The sequence below is a fragment of the Dermacentor andersoni genome, chromosome 6 (genome assembly GCF_023375885.2).
Source record: "Dermacentor andersoni chromosome 6, qqDerAnde1_hic_scaffold, whole genome shotgun sequence".
Lineage (NCBI taxonomy): Eukaryota > Metazoa > Arthropoda > Arachnida > Ixodida > Ixodidae > Dermacentor > Dermacentor andersoni.
The window spans coordinates 123953327-123972991 of NC_092819.1; the positions used below are offsets into that span (position 1 = coordinate 123953327).

General features: G+C 47.9%; 1 protein-coding gene across 2 annotated transcripts in view; it reads left to right on the forward strand.

Moving 5' to 3' along the window:
- LOC126523520 (NADPH oxidase 4-like) overlaps positions 1–19665 on the forward strand; it is a 262696-nt gene that overhangs the window by 196386 nt on the left and 46645 nt on the right. For both annotated transcript variants that reach the window (XM_055066892.2, XM_050172121.3), the window contains exons 11-13: positions 415–477; positions 1414–1474; positions 18185–18251. In XM_055066892.2, coding sequence (XP_054922867.2) covers positions 415–477; positions 1414–1474; positions 18185–18251 — 191 coding nt within the window. The remainder of the gene's footprint in view (positions 1–414; positions 478–1413; positions 1475–18184; positions 18252–19665) is intronic.

A 19665-nucleotide genomic window follows, 5' to 3' on the forward strand; every position in this document is an offset into this window, starting at 1 on the left:
GTAATGACTACAATTCATTAGAAATGACTAAAATTGCTTAGTAATGACCAGTAATGACTAATAATCATTGAAATAACTCGTAATGACTATTATAGACTACGATAGGAGCAACATGTCTAATGAGAGTTTGGAAGACCACTATTGATTACAAATGACTAAAAATACTTAGTAATGAGCAGCAATGACTAATAGAAAGAAGAGAAAGAGAAGAGGTAAAGAGAAAGAGAAGAGGCAAGGAGAAAGAGGCGAATAATAAGAGGAGGAAGAGCAGGCTTTCGCCGTTCACCTCTTAAAAGAGATCTTAACAGACCCTGTAATTTTTTTTTCGGTTATATCTTGTGGCTCATACAATCAACCTAAACCTCAATAATGCAGATATATGACGCACTGCGCCCTCTCTCTGCTGTTTTGCAGTATGTGCTACTCAACTGCCCGAAGATATCGCTGTTGGAGTGGCATCCATTCACAGTAACATCGGTAAGTGAGCTTCTTTACGCTCGGTATCTCCGTACTGCAGTATCATGCTACGTAACAGCATAAACCTACAATAAGAGGATAAAAAAAGGCAACTCTAGAGATCTAACTTCTGTAGAGTCAGGCTGTCTTCCGTCAGGGAAAATCAGGAAAACCAGGAATGGCGACAGAAGAAACAGAGAAAAGGAAACTGAAGGGTTACCTGTGATTTCACCCGTGGACTACCTGTGCTACCTCTATCGCCATTTAGCCCGTTGGCCATCCGTTATCGATCTGAACTTCCGAATGTAAAACAACTATCACTAAATTGTACCGTTACGTGCGCTTGCAATAACTCTGGTGCTATCAATTCCTTCCCCAATTTTTTTCCCCATCAGCACTCTAAACGTCTCTTATTTCAACAACAGCCCAATTAATCTTTCCATCTTCTTTGAATGAGAGTGTTTCTCGAAGGTGGACATTTGCTAAGGGTGTCGCTGGGTGCATATTTGCATTCATCACATGCGTCATCCTGTGACTCACATTTGCGCGATCATGTTTTTGACCTCAGGTAGACAGCTCGTGCCTGAAGTAGCAAGGCACTATCCTTTCCGTTATCATACAGATGTTTGCTCGTGATTTCTTATTTGCCGTTTTTTAAGTCTACATGATTTTTGTTTTGTAAGGGTGACAGCAGCCTTAAGGGCAAGGGTGGCATCAGTGACACAAAGCGGTGCTCTTAAGAGTGCACAACCTTTTTAGTGTGTGTCAGGAAAGGCGACAGTAATGTTCGACTTTACATCTCTTGCGCTTCACAACACATGTAATGCTCGGGAAGCTCATTCTATTAGAATGTGCTACCAGTAACCGGTTGTTCAAATAGCAATACCACATTTCTCTTTGAGTTAATCGACACCTGCTCTTAAACTGATGCCAAAATGACTTCTTTCTATGATGCAGTGTTCTAAAGGTGGGGACAACACATTCACGCTACACTTGACTACAAATGGCGACTGGACAGGTCAGTATACTTTGACTGTACTCGCATTCTGCAGCTTCGTCCATTGTGATCAAAACATATGCGCTCCATACTCAATATCTATTGAACATGCACTTGAGGAGAATGAAGCGCCAAAAATTTCGACAGGTATATGAAAGGAATAAAAACTGTGCAGATTCAAGGCAACACGTTTGAACTTAGGAGATTGATGCTAAAGCGATGTGGATAACTAAATGCTGCAGAAATAACAGCGATGCGTACAACTGTGTTTACTTTCTTCCCACGCATCATGAAACCTCTTTACATGTTCGTTCATTTGCCGCACGCTTCACAACCAAAATTTCATGCCGTTTCACAGCGTTCACAAGCTGTGCATTACTTGATTATGAAGAACAGCAGTGTGGTAATTGGCGCTACTTTGTCAGTCATCATTCATATATCTAATAGCCCATTTGCCGAGCTTTCATTCGCTACATATATAATGTTCACTACCGCGCGCGCGCACACACACACACACACACACGCACACGCACACGCACACACACACACGGCAAGATACCGGCCGACTCAATCGCAGTAGTACCAACCACGCCTGTCCACCGGGAATTAGGTAAAGAATCTTTCGTTTTAAAAAATATATTGAATTTCTTCTTATAATCGCGATTTCAACTTTTTTTGGCATTTGTAATCATGCGTGTTTGTGTCTCCGCATTTCAATTTGCATGCGCACGAGTCCATGTATGCGTATGCGAGCATACCTGTGTTTTGTGCGCATTTCCGTGTGGGTGCGTGGGTACATCTTAAGGCAAAAACCTTATATGCCTCATGAAGCGGAAAATTCGGCGAGCATCCAGCGTTAACATCTGATAGCAAGGAAAAACCACGTGACCAAGTTATAATGTCAGGTTCCCGGCGCTGTACCTGCTGCGGCTCCTACTGCGAAATCCCGCGCTGAATAGCCGTGGCGTCGGACGGACGGCTGGCGTAGTTCGGACACCGTGTCCCATTCTCAAAATTGACTTTTCCAAATTCTAAAATTCTGTTGACCCACATTCAATACTGACCTGGCCCACAGCTAATATTGGCTTTGTCCACCCTCAAAATTTCACGTATGCCACCGCCAATTTTGACTTTGTTTAGTTAGAAAATTGAGCTGACCTATGTTCAAAACCAACCTGGCCCCCTCCAAAAATCTACTTGGCCCATCCCAAAAATTTGCGTGGCCCATCCCCAACATTGACTTTGCCTAATTCGAAATATGAGTTGCATATTCAAAACCGACCAGGCCCACTCCCAAAATTGGCTTGGCCCACTCCGAAAATTTGGGTGGCCCACCCTCAAAATTGACTGAGCCCAATTCCAGCACATGACCAAGTTATCACATAGTCCCGTGACCAACTAAGAACCTTAAGTCGCAAGATCACATGAGCATGTGATGACGTCATGTGACAATGTTACGCGACATGGACGTCAAAACGGTAGACTCTTAAAATGTTTGCACCCTTTGCGGCTTATCTTGTGCCACAACGATAATCGTCATCTGGTTTACTTGCACATCCTTTCTTGAAAACTCTGTGCTCGCTACTTTCCTCTCCAGATTGCTGTCACGCTGAAAACGTGTACACACTTCGTGACCAGGAAGCGTATTAAGAATTGCTCGTAGATACAGCGGGGCGTGCCACTTTTCACGGAGCTCGACGTTTCTGCGCAGGCGCGAGTAAGAGCGGGCGCGAGAGAGAAAATCTGGGGGCTTTTGCTCCTTGAATATATGACTCAGCCTAGGCACTACGGAGGTTTCTTAGAGCGCGTTGTATTCGTTTGTCGCCTAGACATGCCGGCATTGCGGAGTTCGGTCGAGTTGGTTTATACGCTCCGCCGCTGGCTGCCCGCGCGGTGAAGCAGTGGGCGCGGACGCCGCTTGGTGATCGCTGTGTCTGAAGGGACAATATTCTGAATGGTGTTTTATAAGTCGCGGGTCGCTTTTTTCGTCGCGACGATAGATAGGATTTTTTACAAGCACTGCTCCAGGAGGGCACATGTAACCGGCAAACGGAGGCCTCAGGAGAGCACCTGAGGTTATATTAAAGCAGGCGGCGCAGGATCTCCGGGGCACCCAAGCGGTAGCGGGGGGATCAAAGCTGGAAGCCGGGCGGGCCCGTGAGTTGGGGCCGCAGAGGCCGAAGCGAGCCTGGGGGTGTTCGCATAAAACATTGGCTGTCCGCGATAGCGGACAGCCGATCTTATACTCCCCTGGCACGCGCAGGCCTCTGCGAGCCCCAGCCCACGGACCAGTCCGGCTTCTAGCTTTGATATCCCCGTTGCCGCTTTGGTGTCCTGGAGGCGCCGCCAATAATGCGAAATAATGACACGTTGTTTTCATTAGTAAAAACATGATCGATTAAATATGATTGCGTCGAGCCGCCAACATGCGATGCTAAGTTCAGCACAACCGCGCCCCGCGACTTCTGCCGGCACGCCTACGGACAAGCGCATACACCGCGCGCCAAGAAACTCCTCCGTAGTACCTAGGTAGAGTCGTATCTTCAAGGAGACAAACTCTCCACATTTCCTCTCTCGCACCCGCCCTCACTCGCGCATGCGCTGTAAGATTTGTCGGACGGTCCTAGCGCTGTCGACCAGATGTAGGAGTCGTCGGACTATCTCGCCGCTGCCACCATTTGAAGGAGATGAAGGTCGTAGACAGGAACTCGGTGAACAGGATTTATTTACATATTAACAGATTAAGCAAAATACATTGGCAGACTAGCGCGACTCCCATATGGAGCCCGCAAAAGTAACATACAGCAAACAGTTTACGAGCACACAGCTCACTAGTACATTTCTATTATGACAGAGCAGTCAGCTCCCGAGAACGATCACAACACGAGCACTCCCTAGCAGCCGGCAAACGCTGCTTATAAGCTCTCCGCTTGACGTCATAGTTCGACGTCATCGTTCGGACGAGGACGGAGCAGGAATGGAGGGTGAGGTGTGCCGGCTTGGAGGATGAGGTGGGTCGGAGCAGAAATGGTCGGGAAGGTTCGTCCAAGCACTGTAAACTTGTCGCCGCCCCGCACTATCGTTTATCGCCCAAACACACGCAAACACACAGGTGCGAAACCATACACACAAAGGCTCCGGAGTCGACGACCGAGGGCTTCGTAGAACTGCTCCGTCTGGTGTGGCGCGGCGGAGTGCCACATGCCTGAGCTGACCGCGCGCCACGTGGCTGCCGGTCATCCGCAGTTCTCGGTACTGCCCAGCTTTCAGGGCCGACGCCAGAGGGCCTCGTAGAACTGCTTTGTCCCGGGTGGTGCGGCCAAGTACCAATTTCCGGAGTTGATCACGCGCCTCGTGGCTGTCGGCTCTTCGCAGTTCTCCGAACTGGTGGGCTTGAAACACGTGCAGCGGGCTGAAAGCTGGCACGTTGCCACCCCGTATGGCCATTCTTAACAGCGCGCATACGTCCGTCGTCTCCGCAAGTTCCACGCCCCGCTGTACCTACGAGCAGTTGCAAATACGCGACCTGGAAGTATCGGGCTCGCAGCGTTAAGGAAATGCGGGCAGGATAGAGAGAGAGAGAGAGAGGAATACAGGAAGGCAGGGATGTTAACCAGTTAATAGTCTAGTTGGCTACCCTACGCTGGGGAATGGGAAAAGGGGAAGAGAGAGAAGGGAGAGAGAAGGTGTAGATACGTGTACGGACAGCACTTGAGTTAAAGCCGCTCGCGCAAACCAGAAGTTCTGAGAAAACACAAAAGTGCCTTCACTGCCTTCTTAGATGATGATCGGTCAGGATGGTGCTCTAGAATTATGTGTTCACTCAGAGGACGATCATCTAATTTTCTCAATGTGTTGGACAAAGATTGTCTTTGTGCTTGAAATTGAGGACAATGGCACAATAAGTGATCAATGTTCTCTTCGCATCCGCAAACATCACATGCAGGACTATCAGTCATTCCAATTAGTGCTGAGTAGGTATTCGTGAAGGCAACTCCAAGCCATAACCGACACAGAAGAGACGCTTCACGTCGGTGCAGACCGGCTGGAGGTCTGAGTTGAAGAGTCGGGTTTAGTCTGTGCAGTTTTGTGCGCCTAGTATGTACGCTATTCCACTCTGCTAAGGAGATCGTGCGTGCTAGAATGCCGAGTTGTCTCGCGGCGTCGGTCCTTGAGAGAGGAATGGAGACGCAGCGGTCTTCTTGGTTTGACGTCCAAGCTGCCTTATCGGCGTCATCATTTCCAATGATACCGCACTGACCTGGTATCCACTGAAAGGAGATATCATGGCCTTTTTCTCTTAAGTGATGGAAAAGTTCCGCGATTTCACACGTGAGCTGATCGTGAATGCGGGCAAGATAGATGACAAGTATCGTTGTGGGACAAGATAAGCCCGAACTGGTTCAAAGTTTTTTAAGAGTGTATGGACGTCGATATAATCGACATGCCCAGAATGTTTTCGCAACCAATGCACGTAAGGAGACTGAAGTGTCTCTGTAACTTTCTTGCGCGTGTTTGCACGCGTGGACACGTGTGAATGTGTATGTGGGCGAACATGTGTTGTATCTGTGTGTGTATGTGTGTGTGTGTGCGTGCGTGCGTGCGTGCGTGCGCGCGTCTGTCTGCGTGTGTCAGCGAAGGATCGCGAATGGGATATAGAGTTCATTGAAACCCATATTAATATGCACGAGACAAGAACGAATGACACTGCGTTTATAACATTCTCTTTCCGAGCGCGAAACCGACAAAAAAGGAAGCGCCTGCGAGGTCAAGATCGCCGCCCCTGATTTCGCCACGATCACGGCTCCGTGAGGACCTACCTAGCTGTTCACCTTCGTTATCTTCCTTCCCTCAGCGGCAGCTCGTTGTCTTGATGCCAGAGACGCGCTAAACCTGCACCATCATTGCATCATGCATCGCTTCTGCGACCAAGGAAGCTTTCGGCGGCACACGTTCGCGGCTATATTGACATTAAAGTTGCGTCCTCACTTGCGAAAATAAGCGCAAGGTGGCGGGCTTAAAAACGGGCGCCGCGTTTCGAGGGCCACACCCCCTGTGCATTCACGGTCGCGCAGAGCGGCGGGCAGGCGAGAGGTCTCGCCCTCTCTCGCAATGCGTCGGGGTTGACAGCGCGGGAATGAAGCCCGCCTAGAAAACACCGAGCGCGCGCCGGTCGCGCTCGCCACTGAGAGCTTGGCCTCACCGCCCACGTGACTACTTCGCGCCTGTGATTGGCTCGCTCGGGTTTGCGGAAACGCGGCACCGCGAAAAAAATGGGTTCGGGACCCATCCCCGAGCGGCAAAGAATTCTTGCCTCGAAAGATCCTTTCGCGGCGCGCGTTTGTAAGCGCGCCGTCTTGCATGCGCTTATTTCCGCAACTGAGGACGTACCTTAAAACTTTGAATTGCTTGTCTTCGAAAAAACAGCGTTGATAAAATCGAACGCTGACTGGCCGCCAGGAACATGTGCTCACGGAGACATACTATCGATGACATCGGAAAAAGCTAGATGCTGTGAGGTTGCCTTTACAGACGTTAGTGTTCCGCGTCAGTTACCCTTTCCAAGAGCGTTTAATTGGAATATATTTGTTCGCATAGCTAGTATAGAGAAGCATGTTTAATCAAAATGTTTTTGCTCAGCTGGATAATCTATAGGATTGGCTCAAAATTACTCATTTTCTTTAGCCACCTAAGAATAATAATTGAAGATATGATTAACCTAGCTTCCTTAATTACGCACACAACGTCTCAACTTACTCCTTATCTAGAGGTTACCAATATGAACACTCGCGTGTTAAAATGATGTCACTACGATTTATAATGGTTTAATATTTTTATTCGGTGCAGTTAAAAACAGCCGGCATATTTATGGTACAGTAAGCGTTTTATGAAGCAAGTGTGAACGCTTGGGCAGGTTTTCTTGGCGCAGGTCAAGTTCATGAACATAAAAGCATGTACCCAGCCGTGCACTTCCGCCTTTACAATCGATTCTCCTACATTATACATAAAGCACGTCAGCGCTACGGCACAAGGTGTGCGAGAAGATTGTGCGCGCTCACGTTTATATTTCTGAGCGTTGCTGGCATCATCGTCGGTTTTCTGGTGTCATTAGGAATAACAGCAGCTGGCTGGGAGAAAGCAGTGGGTTCATTTTCAGTACTCTGTAACATATGGTGCTGCTCGGGTGCGTAGGTTTGAACAAGAAGTACTGAAGTACTAGGGTGAGGGCTCTGCTGCATATATTTTGACTGTCTAATGTTAAGACCTAAAGAAAAAAAAATACTGTGATCTTGAAACACTTGATGCTGACATACGTAATGTCCCATGAAATATGAACTCCGACACAGTGCCCGTAGTGGAACTGGCCCTTGACTACAGGGCTACATTGACACATGAAATCCTGGTTTGCTGGTTAGTTTGCTGGTTTACATACAATTGTTACGGATCACCAGGCCTTGTGTAGGCTCTCTACGCTCAAAAACTCCACCGGACGCCTGGGTTGCTGGATTCTCCGCCTGCATGAGTGTGATTTTGACATTGTTCATAAGTGTGGCAAAAAACACCAAGACGCTGGCGCTCTTTCTCGTTGGCCGCTTTCTGCGCACCCGCTTGACATCTCGGCAACTCTGTCGCAAAACAGCTCTTGGGATGTAACTATTCCGCCGGTTTCCCCCCTAGCCTCAATAGACCGCCTTTCTCGGGACGACGATCTCACTATCGCATCTCGCCAACGAGCTGACCCATATTGTCAGCGTATGATAAACTACCTCTCTGACGTGTCTTGCACACTGTTGTGACTTCGGGGCGGAGGACGAAAGAGGGACTCGTTCCGTAGACGAAGAAGAAACGAAAACCTTTATACAATATTTACAGATAGTGGATGATAGCGTACAGGTAGCAGTAGGAGCGCATCAGACCGACAGAGTGGCTGCAAGCGACTCTCTGTCTTCACAATGGGCCGGTTCGCCCTTAAATCCCTTCAGCGACCCCTCGTCTGCAGGAAGCGGGCTGGGCAGGGTGATGACCTCGCCTGCGTCGAATTCTCGATTCGTCGTGGTGATGACTGGGCGCCGCGGAGATGGCTTGGCGCTTCTTGACGTCGCCTCCCGTGTCGAATTCTTGATTCGTCGCGGAGAAGTGGGTGCTTTCGTCGCCTCGTGGTAGCCACGTGGTGCAGGTAGTAAGGCGCCTCCCATCGCCTCGTGGTCACCACGTGGTCGCCAAGTGGTGCTCGTACTATGGCACAAGAGCACCCCCGCCGCCAGATATACATCCAGAAGTCGAGCTGCTCGACGCGGCTCGACGTATGCGATGTGCTGATTGGGTGACGTGCTTGATGGGGCCAAGGAAATGGCTCTGCCGCCCTTTCATCCGCTGGTCTGTCCTTTGCTTGGATCTGAGAAAGCTCTTGGAGTGACAGAAAATCAATGCCAACCACTTCAGTTAAAGTGAGCACCCTCCCAATGCTCTCCACAACGCCACATCAAACTCCATGAAAACAAACGCTCTCTGTGCTCTCAACAGCACTCTTACGCTTGTTGTACTAAACACGAAACACGCACCCGATAAAGAGCCCGGGATACAGACCTCTATAAATAGTGCTCTCAAAGAAGACACATTCAAAGAGAATTGCCAGCTAAGGAATAGATTGCAAAGCAATTCTTAACAGTCACATGGGCAGGCAAGACACAGCTGAGGCGGTCGAAGAAAATTTATATTTTGCCCTGTCTCGCTCCGAGTGAAATGCTGTCACTTGTCATTGGGTTTACCAACTTGCTGACATGCGTCGCGTGACCGAACAAGTGTTTCAATTTTTTTCCAGCATCCTGGTCAATAGAAATCGTGCGCTAGCCTATCCTTTGTCTTCTGGATAGTGAAGTGACCCGCCCACACTTTCTGATACGCTAACTCTCAAAGCTGTGGTCGGTACTTTTCTGGCACGAGTAGTTGGCTGCATGTCCACCCCTTGAAATCCTGATATTTCCGGTACTTGAGACCTGACCTAGTGTAGAACCAGATGTTATTTCGGGCCACTCCGTCATTTATACATTAGCCTGCAGCACAGTTAGCGAAGGGTCACTTTTCTGTGCCGCTATAAGCGCCTTTTGTTCAACCCTACTAAGCTGCCCCCAGCAAAAGGAGACGGGACTAAGCAGTGAACCTTCCACTTCAGCCCTAGGCGCCCCATTTTCCCGACTCTCGAAAGGTTCCGGACGCACTGTCGCTGATCCGGTAATTGATCCGTCACAAGTTTTAGTCATCTGCTTTTCATGAGCCGTATCTCCCGGCCTAGACTGCCGCTGTGAGGACGTTACATTGTCAGTTTCCTCGTTTGAAGATGAGCTCACACGTTTCTTTGATAGTGCGTGACCGTGATCGCGTTAATGCCGTGCAAGCGAGGCTGGTAGAGAACGACCGGCCCTCCTTCTCTAAAAGCTGCTCGGATTCCTTCGAAAAAAATATATGAAAAGTGTTTGGGTAAACTTGGACTCACGGCTGCCTCCGTTTGCAACCTTCCAAACGCACCCTCGAGGGTTACCTGGGCAACTGGCAAGCACGCGCTCTGCTCTTCTGCGACTTGTCTTATCCAGGTGCATTGCCCTGTATAATCTCCGGGAGAAACACAGCACGGATGAGTAACATCCATGGTGGCGGCTGAATCGCGAAGTGCCCTGCACCTTTTTCCGTTTACCACAACGTCATGCATATATGGCTCGAGCAGCCTCAGATTTTCGTCGGACTGGCTAATGCTGGCGAACGCGATTTGCTCCTTGCAATTTGAGGAAATATGGCCTGCTTTTCTGCAACGGAAGCAGATAATTGGTCTCCGGGCCTCGAATGCGCGCTCTACGTCTGCCTTAGCTTTAGCGGCCCCAGCCGACTGGGCTGTCTCTGCTAGCCCTTCCCTCGCCACCTCAGCCTTATTCGATACTCCCTTGCTGAACTCGTCGCTCGTGGATAATTTCTTACTCGGCGAAACTGGGTTGCGCGGAGAAAACCGCTTTACAGAATAGCCCTTTTTTTCTAGCCTATATTCCTGAATCGGTTTTCCTTGGAAGTTTCGGCGCGTGTAATATTCCTCCGCGAGCTGCGCTGCCTCCTCTAGGTCTACATCTGGGAGCCTGTCCTGCAGCGAAAGTCTAACTTCCTCTGGAAGAACTCGGTAAAACTCCTCCAGGGCTATGCATTCAAGCACCTTTAGCACATTCATACACTTCTGCACTTTTGAGCCACTCTTTTAAGTTAGACTTTAACTCGTACGTGAACTCAGTGTGCGACTCGCTGCCCCTTTTTGCCTGTCTAAACCGCTGTCGAAATGCCTCGGCAGAGAGGCGGTATTTGCGAAGGAGCGCGGCTTCAACTGTTCCATAGTTCTCGTAGTCTACTTTAGACAAGCGTGCAAGAACTTCCGCGGCCTCTCCTGGGATAACCGAAAGAAGTTTTTGAGACCAAAGGCTTTCGTCCAGCCCTACCTTTCACACGTGCGTTCGAAATTCACGATAAAAAGTGCGATATCACCGCCCATCCTGTACGGTAACACCAGGTTCTGTATTCTCAGTTTCGGCGTATCGTCTCCACCGGAAACTGGACTTGAACGCGCCGAGCTGATTAGGATTCGCTCTATTTCCAGTTCTCTCATTTTAAGAGCATGATCTCGTTCTTCGCGCCTTTTTCTTGTAGCGGCGCGGCGATGGAGCTGCGCACCACCCCCGCAGCCATAAACAACTCCGCGGGGCGTCCCGCGGGCCTCCCGTAAGCGGACCTTCGCGAGTGTTGGACACCAGGCACACGGACACATGATCCGACTCACTGTGCCGAAGGTCGTGCGCGAGCTCCCTTTTCTCATTACTTTGTTTACTGCTTTCCTTTCACACTAGGTCCGCGCACCGCACTTCTCTATGCTCCTTTTCCTTCTTTTCTCCTCTCTCTCTCTAAAGCCCTCGCCACTTCCGGCGCGCTGCGCGCGCCCGCTCAATTCTCTCTTTAGACAGAATAAACTAGAACTTGTTACCGAAAAGACGTGTGTCCGTCTCGTTTACCACGCCTCTACATTCTCTCCTCTGCCTCGTCGCGCCTTTACTTTTCCTCTGACTCCTCGAGCCTTTTTTTCTCCTTTTCCTCTCAATAATTTCTCCCCAAACCTCTTCGACTTCCTCCTCAGTTACCTCTGGTGCCCTAAGAACGCCAAGAATGGATTTCTTTCGCCTTGCCGCGGCAACCGAGATGCCCATCTCCTGACAAACATCAAGAAGGTCCTGTATCCTGAGCTTCTCCATCGCGATCTGACGGCTCGTCTCCGGTTTTGCCTCTAAATTCTGAGCCAATAATCTATCAGCAACGATGCCGTTGTTTCTATGCAAGGAGGTTATAAAGTTAAACTTTTGGAGCGCCAGTCCCAGCCGCCGCCTACGGGAGCGCGTGAAGCCGCCGGTGGCCACATTGCTAGTGGAAAAAAAGCGCAGCTAGAGTATACGGGTCCGCCGTATACGCGCGGCGCTCCCTGCGCTTGCGGTTCCGCGATGTAAAATAACATTGATCCCATTGAGAAGCATATCAGTCCACCGTTGTGTGTCGCTGTTGAAAAAAAAAATGTGTCAGGGGAGGAGGGGGGCAGGGGAACCTTGTGTTTTGCGCATAAGTTGCGAGAACAGAAAAACAGTCGGATTTTCTGTTTTCATCATTCAGTAACCTGCCGCGTGCACCGGCAGTGGGATGCCATTTCGTCGATATGTGGTGCCGGCCCGTATTGGTAGCGAAATGACCTCAAAATATAATTGACTTATGCCATTTGTTAAAAAAAATCCCCATTTGTTTAAATGCGTGTTCAAGTTGGGGATGATGAAGATGTTGCTGCTTTAAAGTTAAGAATGAGTTGTACGTGCTCTTCGAGCTCTGGCATAGTTTGAAAAATAAATGTGGCGAAGTATGGCGCACAAAATAGTTTATGCCAACCTAAATGAAGCAGTGTGGTAACACTTGCGCAACACGTCATGATGGCCTGCCACAAGGACATCATGGAGTTGCGGCCATGATAGTTTACATTGGGTGCGTGAGAATAAAAACGATCGCATCAGAGACATCCGAGAGACGTTTCTACTGCACAAGATAACATCCTGAAAAAAAAAAAAATCTTGCGGATAGAGACATCAGAAGATCGAGTACTGCGCCACTTGTTGATCTTGTTCAGGAGTACATTAGCGTTTTAGCCAGCGTTTATTTCTGAGAAAATGAGTTCAAGTTCAATTTATTCGCCTCACAATGGCGCGACAACATTCTTTTAAAGCGAAGCTTTCCTTGTCTCTTCCTTCAACTTTTCCACTACTGCTGCTACGGTCTTGCACACCGCGTCGGGGGTAGAGGCGAGGGGTGCATATAAATGGAGGGAACAAGGGAGAGAGGAAAGGCGACGCGAAAAACTTGTTTGGACCTTTCATTTGCGTCACATGTGCACAATGCTCTCTGAAGCTCCCTGGGCATCGTTGCGTTAGCCTCTTGACATGTGTAATTATATGTGACACCCTGCATAATCATTGTAGAACTGTAGCGCTTACTATTCTACTAACGTGCAAGTCCTGAGGATAGGTAAATAGAATGGTAGAGAGGGCGCAAGCAAATGAGGTAGAGAATGGGTAGAACCGGTGAAATCGCGAAACGAGCGAATAATAGCTTTGCCACTCTTCGTTCGCAGTTCCCATAGAAGAGGGAAGGTCGGGACAGGGAAAAGGTTACGTTAAGGAAACGAAGGTAAGGAAACGCTACTACTACAGACACAACACCTGTGGGAAAACTGAAGGCATGGTACTGTATGCTCCTGGTATTTCTGTAAAATAAACACCTTGCAAATTCGTCAAGCGGGCAACTGACACAGTGCGTGCAGATGCAAAGCCACATTAAATCACCGTAAGGTCTATGCAACACTACGGAAGCGGTCGCACGTCAAAGCAACGCTTCTGTTCCCGCCGACGTAGCATTGCTTGACGTCGCGGGTTCGATCCCCTCCGTGCGAACCGGATTTCGGCGGAAGTGAAATCGGCGGAATTTAGGGACACGGTAAAGAACACCAGGGTATCAAAGTTTAGCCGGAGTACGCCACTACAGCATGCCTCATAATCCGATCGTGGTTTTGGCACGTAGAGCCCCATAATTCTACTAACACTTCTGCCGCGTTGCGGTGTACCATGTGAAGCAATCACAATGCTCAACCCTCTCATACATTATAAACAATGGCGCACAACAACGCCTCAAGCGCACACGTCTCGCTGTAAGTCGTGTCCTAAACAGATAAAGTGCAGTGCTCCGCGCAAGGCAGCATTTGCCATTAACTCATTACTCTTGTATTGCAGTAAACGCTGAAGAGATTATACGTTCGCAGTCAGCATTACCGCTAATTATCGTCAGTCAAAGCAGACAACACAGAAAGCTTCGCTTACATAGATTCCCCCAGTGTGTGGGATCCTAATAATTGTTTGGACTGGAAATTTAAATTCTCACGAATGGCGCTCATTAATGCAATATTTTCATTTGCAGTGAGCAAAAGCGGCTGTGCTATCCAATGTATAATTGATTTAAATGGCTTCAGTCACATGGCCATTACATCATTGCCGACTTCCGTGGGATCGTAGTCGTCAAAAGGGATACAAGTGACAGGGAAATCAGGATATTGATGAACGGTAAGAAGGCAGAAGCTTGCACAAGACCTCAGGAAAATAAAATGACTTCTTGAGCACCAGAGTCAGGGGCCGTACTATGGTTTCAACGTCTATTAGAAATCACCCAAACAGAGGCTCATAAAAATGCAGGCATTTTGGGAAAGGTGAATCCGCTCAAAATCTCAAGGCAGCACTAGCTTAAATACAAAAGACGACTAAAGATTAAAAAGAACATAAAGTTGACAGGGTGGCCAAATTTCGGGACAAATAAGTTGGCTGTTAAAGGAGTTCAGCTGAAATTCGATGGTGCGAAATAACGCGAGATTGTCGGCAAGTGTTGCAGAGAGGTCAAGTAGATCCTGTGGCCAACGCTAGCGCCCGGCAACCGTCAGGCGATTGCACATATAAGCGAGATGCCTGGTCCTCAGTTCTTACAGGGTGATTTGGGTCTGAAATTTTGGACGCGGACTACAGCACAATAAATACAATGCACTTTACATTATCATTCTTCGATGGCTCGTACCGATTCTCGTGCGATGAGGGTGCGAACAAATTTTCTGACGTGCTGACTGCCACCTTCCTCGAACTGGCAACATTCCTTAACCTCCGTAGTTGCTTAGCGGCTATAGTGTTTCGCTGCTAATCACGAGGTCGCGGGATTGAATCCCAGCCATGCCGCCCATATTTCGACGGGGGCGAAATGCAAAAACACGTGTGTTTTTAAATTTACGCGCACATTATAGAACCGTAGGTGGTCTAAATTATTCCCGAATATCCCACTACGGGACGCCTCATAATGAGATCGTGATTTTGGCATGTAACACCCCACAATGTATTATTTAACATTTCTTAAGGATGTCCTTGGCAGTCGCACAACTCTTGAATACAAGTAAGTGTCAGGAGTTGTGAGCAAGTTCTTTGAGAATGATAGTCTACATTGCGGTTATATTATAAAGGCGGAATAGCAACATGTTAGACAGTACGGAGAACAGACGAATTTCTCGAATATTACTGCACAATAATTTTATATAGCAGTCTTTCTTTACGAACGTGGATAATCGTGACGACCCGCCGTGGTTGCTCAGTGGCTATGGTGTTAGGCTGCTGAGCACGAGGTCGCGGGATGGAATCCCGGCCACGGCGGCCGCATTTCGATGGGGGCGAAATGCGAAAACACCCGTGTACTTAGATTTAGGTGCACGTTAAAGAACCCCAGGTGGTCGAAATTTCCGGAGTCCTCCACTACGGCGTGCCTCATAATCAGAAAGTGGTTTTGGCACGTAAAACCCCATAATCTGGATAATCGTGACAGGAGACTACTTTGGGAATTAACTGCAAGTACTAAACATGTCATACCCAAAGGTGTAGCTGGCCCTGTGGACAGTAAATGTAACGTAATATTGCTAGCAGCTTCGGCCATAGCATGCTAACGGATGACGACACAGCGACAGTTTGCACAAATCTTGTGTCGTGCATTTCGCCTCAAGGTGCGAAACCAACTTACCCATCCTTCATTACATGTCGATTTGCAGCTGCTGCTGTAGCCCATGAGTGTGGATAGCAAAGTCGCTAGGGAAATAATTGGAGGCACCTTAACGATATCGACAGGTCAAAACCAAAGCCGTCCATGATGGCGTCTCTCATAGACGCTGTGTGACGTTCGCACGCTAAGAATGTGTGCCGACTGAAGAAAAGCTGCCGCGGAGTGCTTACGACGATTACCCTAGCTTTTTTACTCCGTAGCATAAAAAAAGAACCGTATTAAAAGCCCAGAATCAATCATTGCTCGTCGCGACCCCTTGTTCGCGACTAAATGTTCTTCGGATGATAAGCGGCTGCGCCTTATCAAGAGCACTGATAACGCCGGCAGGACAAGCATTGTGGCGATGTTCAGTGCCCAGGGATAGCTCTTAATTATTTTATTTTTGTTTTGGTGACGTCATCACTACGTCACCGTGGGAAGTGTTAAAGTTTAAGGTCGGTACGCCACGTGGTGGCACTCACGTGAACTATACCCTCACGTCCAGAAAAGCTGGATACGTACGGCGCTGCTTAAAGTTTGTCTCTAAGACCAGTCCTCCGCAAAAAGCACAAGAACGCTTTCAAAGTATTCTGTGTTGAGGACAGTCTCGGTCAGTGTCCGAGGACCTTTTTCTACGACAAAGGGCATTTGTCAAGGTTACATAACACTCCTGAAAGTTCTTTCCTGCGTGCACTGAAGCGCGAACACTCAATGAGAAGAACACGCATTCGTGAAGGCCACACCAAGCCCCATGCGGCACAGAAGCGTCTGCTCAGCTCTATGTAGTCTTCACGCAAATCGGAGCCGTACTTTCGGATCCAAGTTGTGGAGACGATCGTTGGTAAATTCCGTCTGGTTTCACTGTGCAAGTGAATTTTCAATTTACGCAGAAAATACTAGTGTAACCTTGGGCTTAGTGTTCTTGAATATTTCAGCTTGTCGGAGCATCTGCTAAGATGGTAGAGCGACTGCCATGGAAATGCTTCACTCCCGGCTTTGATTTCCGGACCAGAGCAAGTTTTTGTTCAACTGTCATGTTTTCAGAGAAGCCTGTATTGGTTTCTACTTTCGCTTGGCGTAACTTACGTTTCGATGGCGGTTCTTTCATTTAACGCAAATAAAGCAGTTCTAATGAGAATTGATGCCGCAAACTGACTGTCTGCGCTGCGGGTATTGATGAATTAGATAAGCCATCACTATGCAAGGCTTGCCGTTCACGAACTTAGTGGCCGCGTCAGGTTTAGCATTCAGCCAAATCGAAGCAATCATCTAGTTATTAGAGTGCTTTACATTGGGTGATACTTCAGGCCCACTGCGCATCCGTGTCTGAAACTACTGACTCAAGTTGCCCTTATTGCATAACAACATAATAGCACCAATACCATCCGAGACCGCCTGCAACGAGCCTAGTTCGCCTGTGCTACTTGCTTTCCGTCGCGGCGGCAAAAAGTAAGCGGTAAAATCGGTCATCTTTTAGTACCATCCTAAGCTAAACGAAAAGCATTGGTTTTCTTGCAATAATTGAGATTAGCTAGTTGATTTGACGCTGCTAGGCTTGTACATGTAGACCTTTCCAACGAAAGCTCCCTGGGCGTCGCCAAAATACCCCTCGGAGTGTTGTAATTACGCGTGAGCGGCCCGCAAGAGCTCTGCAAAGGCTGCCGCGCCTGCCTTTGTAACCCCGCGCAACAGTCCAGAAAGGAGGTTCCCTCTTCCCGCGATGGAAATTACACCGCCGAGCCGGGAAGGCGTGTAGATTTCCGCCTAGCAGATGGCGTCACAGCATTACCTCTGGTGATGTGGAACGCCCTAAAAGCGTCATTCTTTGCTGCATCGATAATTGGACTCTATGGCCTACCGTAGTACGCGGTGACTGTGTGCGAAGAGAAATACATTTCACCATGTCTACAACAGTTCGGCGTAGAAGCCGTGCCTGTATAGAGAGCCTACTCTAGCACGGTGTACGGCAATGCGTCACGTAGTACGCAATTCTAAAGCTTTCCGTACTGGCCTGGTAATCTTTTGTTTTTTATCGGCGTGGTTTAAAGTGGGAGGGGGGGGGGGGGGGGGGGTATTGCACAGCTTTAGTAAGCGTGCGCAACACTGTCTCCTTGCTTGTTATATTTGAGAAATTTTATAGACTTTGCCTAGAAGCGGCATAAAATAATTAAGTTATATATCGCCACCGCACTAAAGTAGTGACGATGTTTTCAAGCTTTATTTAATACCGTTCTATTCTCTTGTGACCGTAAGTTTCAGCTTTAGAATGTCCTAGCAAAATTATAGAGTGTCATAAATACGTATTTAAAAAAAGCAAGAAATATTGCAGGCTTCCTTATGTTACCATTAACAAATACACTAAGAGTACCTACTGTGGAAGGCATCGCTTTAAAAAAAGATTGGTGCATGTTAGCTGGGACATTCTATATATGCCCAAGCATTTGTGCCAGGGTCCGGGAAGAGAGGTTGTCCAAGTTGCGTTTGGTTGTGTTGCCAATGCTTCGAAAGCCTCCTTGGTTTTATTCGCGCCCATCACTCTTTCCCTGTCTTAAATTTCAGGTGTGCTGCGAACGAAGCTCGTCGCTCCGAAAGCTTCCAAAAAAAGCGACAAGCCAGCCTATCCCAAGTAAGAATAACTTTTTGGCATTCAGCATAGGCACCATCGGCCTAAACTGTCTTGTGGATGCCCACATAAATGATATTTCTTGCATACGGCATATTTCACTAAGACTGCGCAAGCAATGCGATGACGAAACCTGAGGAGATGCACAGCAAATTACTGTTGGGCTTCTCCGTCCACACTTTTTGCGACGGAACAGATGCGAAAACCTGCAATGAAATGACTGGACGGGAAAAAAATTGTCACAACCATCTAGCTTTATTCAGGGAAAACAGGCACGCTCTTTTAAGAAATGAGTCAGCCGGTACAGCAATGAAGATCAAGTCTTCGTGTGTCTTTCAGAACACGCATGCATTTTGACAATCAAAGTCGATAGGTATCTTGTCTGTTTTCGGCGCTCAAATGGGTTGGCGCGCGCTGGCACCTTCCTTCAACAGCGTACCTGCCCTCTCTGATTAAAGGTAGTTGCAGTGTCATTTTTTCCTGTGTGGTCATTTTCTTGCATGTTTTCGTGTCTTTTCCGCCGCGCCACGATGTACAATGGAAAATAATTATTCGTACAGAAAACAGCGCGATGAAGTGTATTCAACCAAGTGATTTGTCTCTGAGGGCATCGCAGTAAAAAAAAAATCATTTTTCTAACGTTTCATTGCTTTATATGGCATTCATATACCGTGTGTCCCAGCTAAAGGTAGCCGAGCTGTTCACCTAAAAAAATATTTGAGATACACAGTGTGAGATACAGTTATAAGACATAAGGTGTTCGGTTGGCAGACCACTGACGACCGCACACTTTAGGTCTTCTGATTGTTCTTGCACCGTGTTTTTGCATTTTTTTTCCTTTGCTGAACAGCTTCGCTAACGTTAGCTGGGAGAACCTATATAAGCTCTCGCATTTGGGAACATATGTCGGTTAGGGCGTCCTGCATAACTGCTTTTGTGGAAAGGCACGAGAAAACCATTGTCGTAGTTACAATAATGTGCTCTATTTGTGAACAATATAACTTTTGATTCGCACAATACAATGGATATCGAAAATCGTTGCTTTTCTATTCGATACAGCCAACATTTCTGGAATTCCTTAGCAGCTCTTCCACCTTCCAAATTTCATTCTTGCAATGCTGCACGTATTATTTTCTGGTTTGTCAGCGCTCAGTCAGTGCATCAATATTTGTTTAGCGCACTGGTTTGTTCATTGCTATGCAGTGACGCGTTCTGCTTCAATATAGGCGCAGGAATGAAGAGAGGCATAAAAGATGGCAATGTTGTGCAGATTGCGAAATATGTTCTCCTAAATGACTATTTAGGTCATCACAGTAGCGCAATCGTAGCTTTAACCTGGACATAATTGTATGTCTCTTTCTTAACGTTGCCAAAGCAAAAACGCAAAAGCCCAAAGTTGTATAATCAACACAAGGTG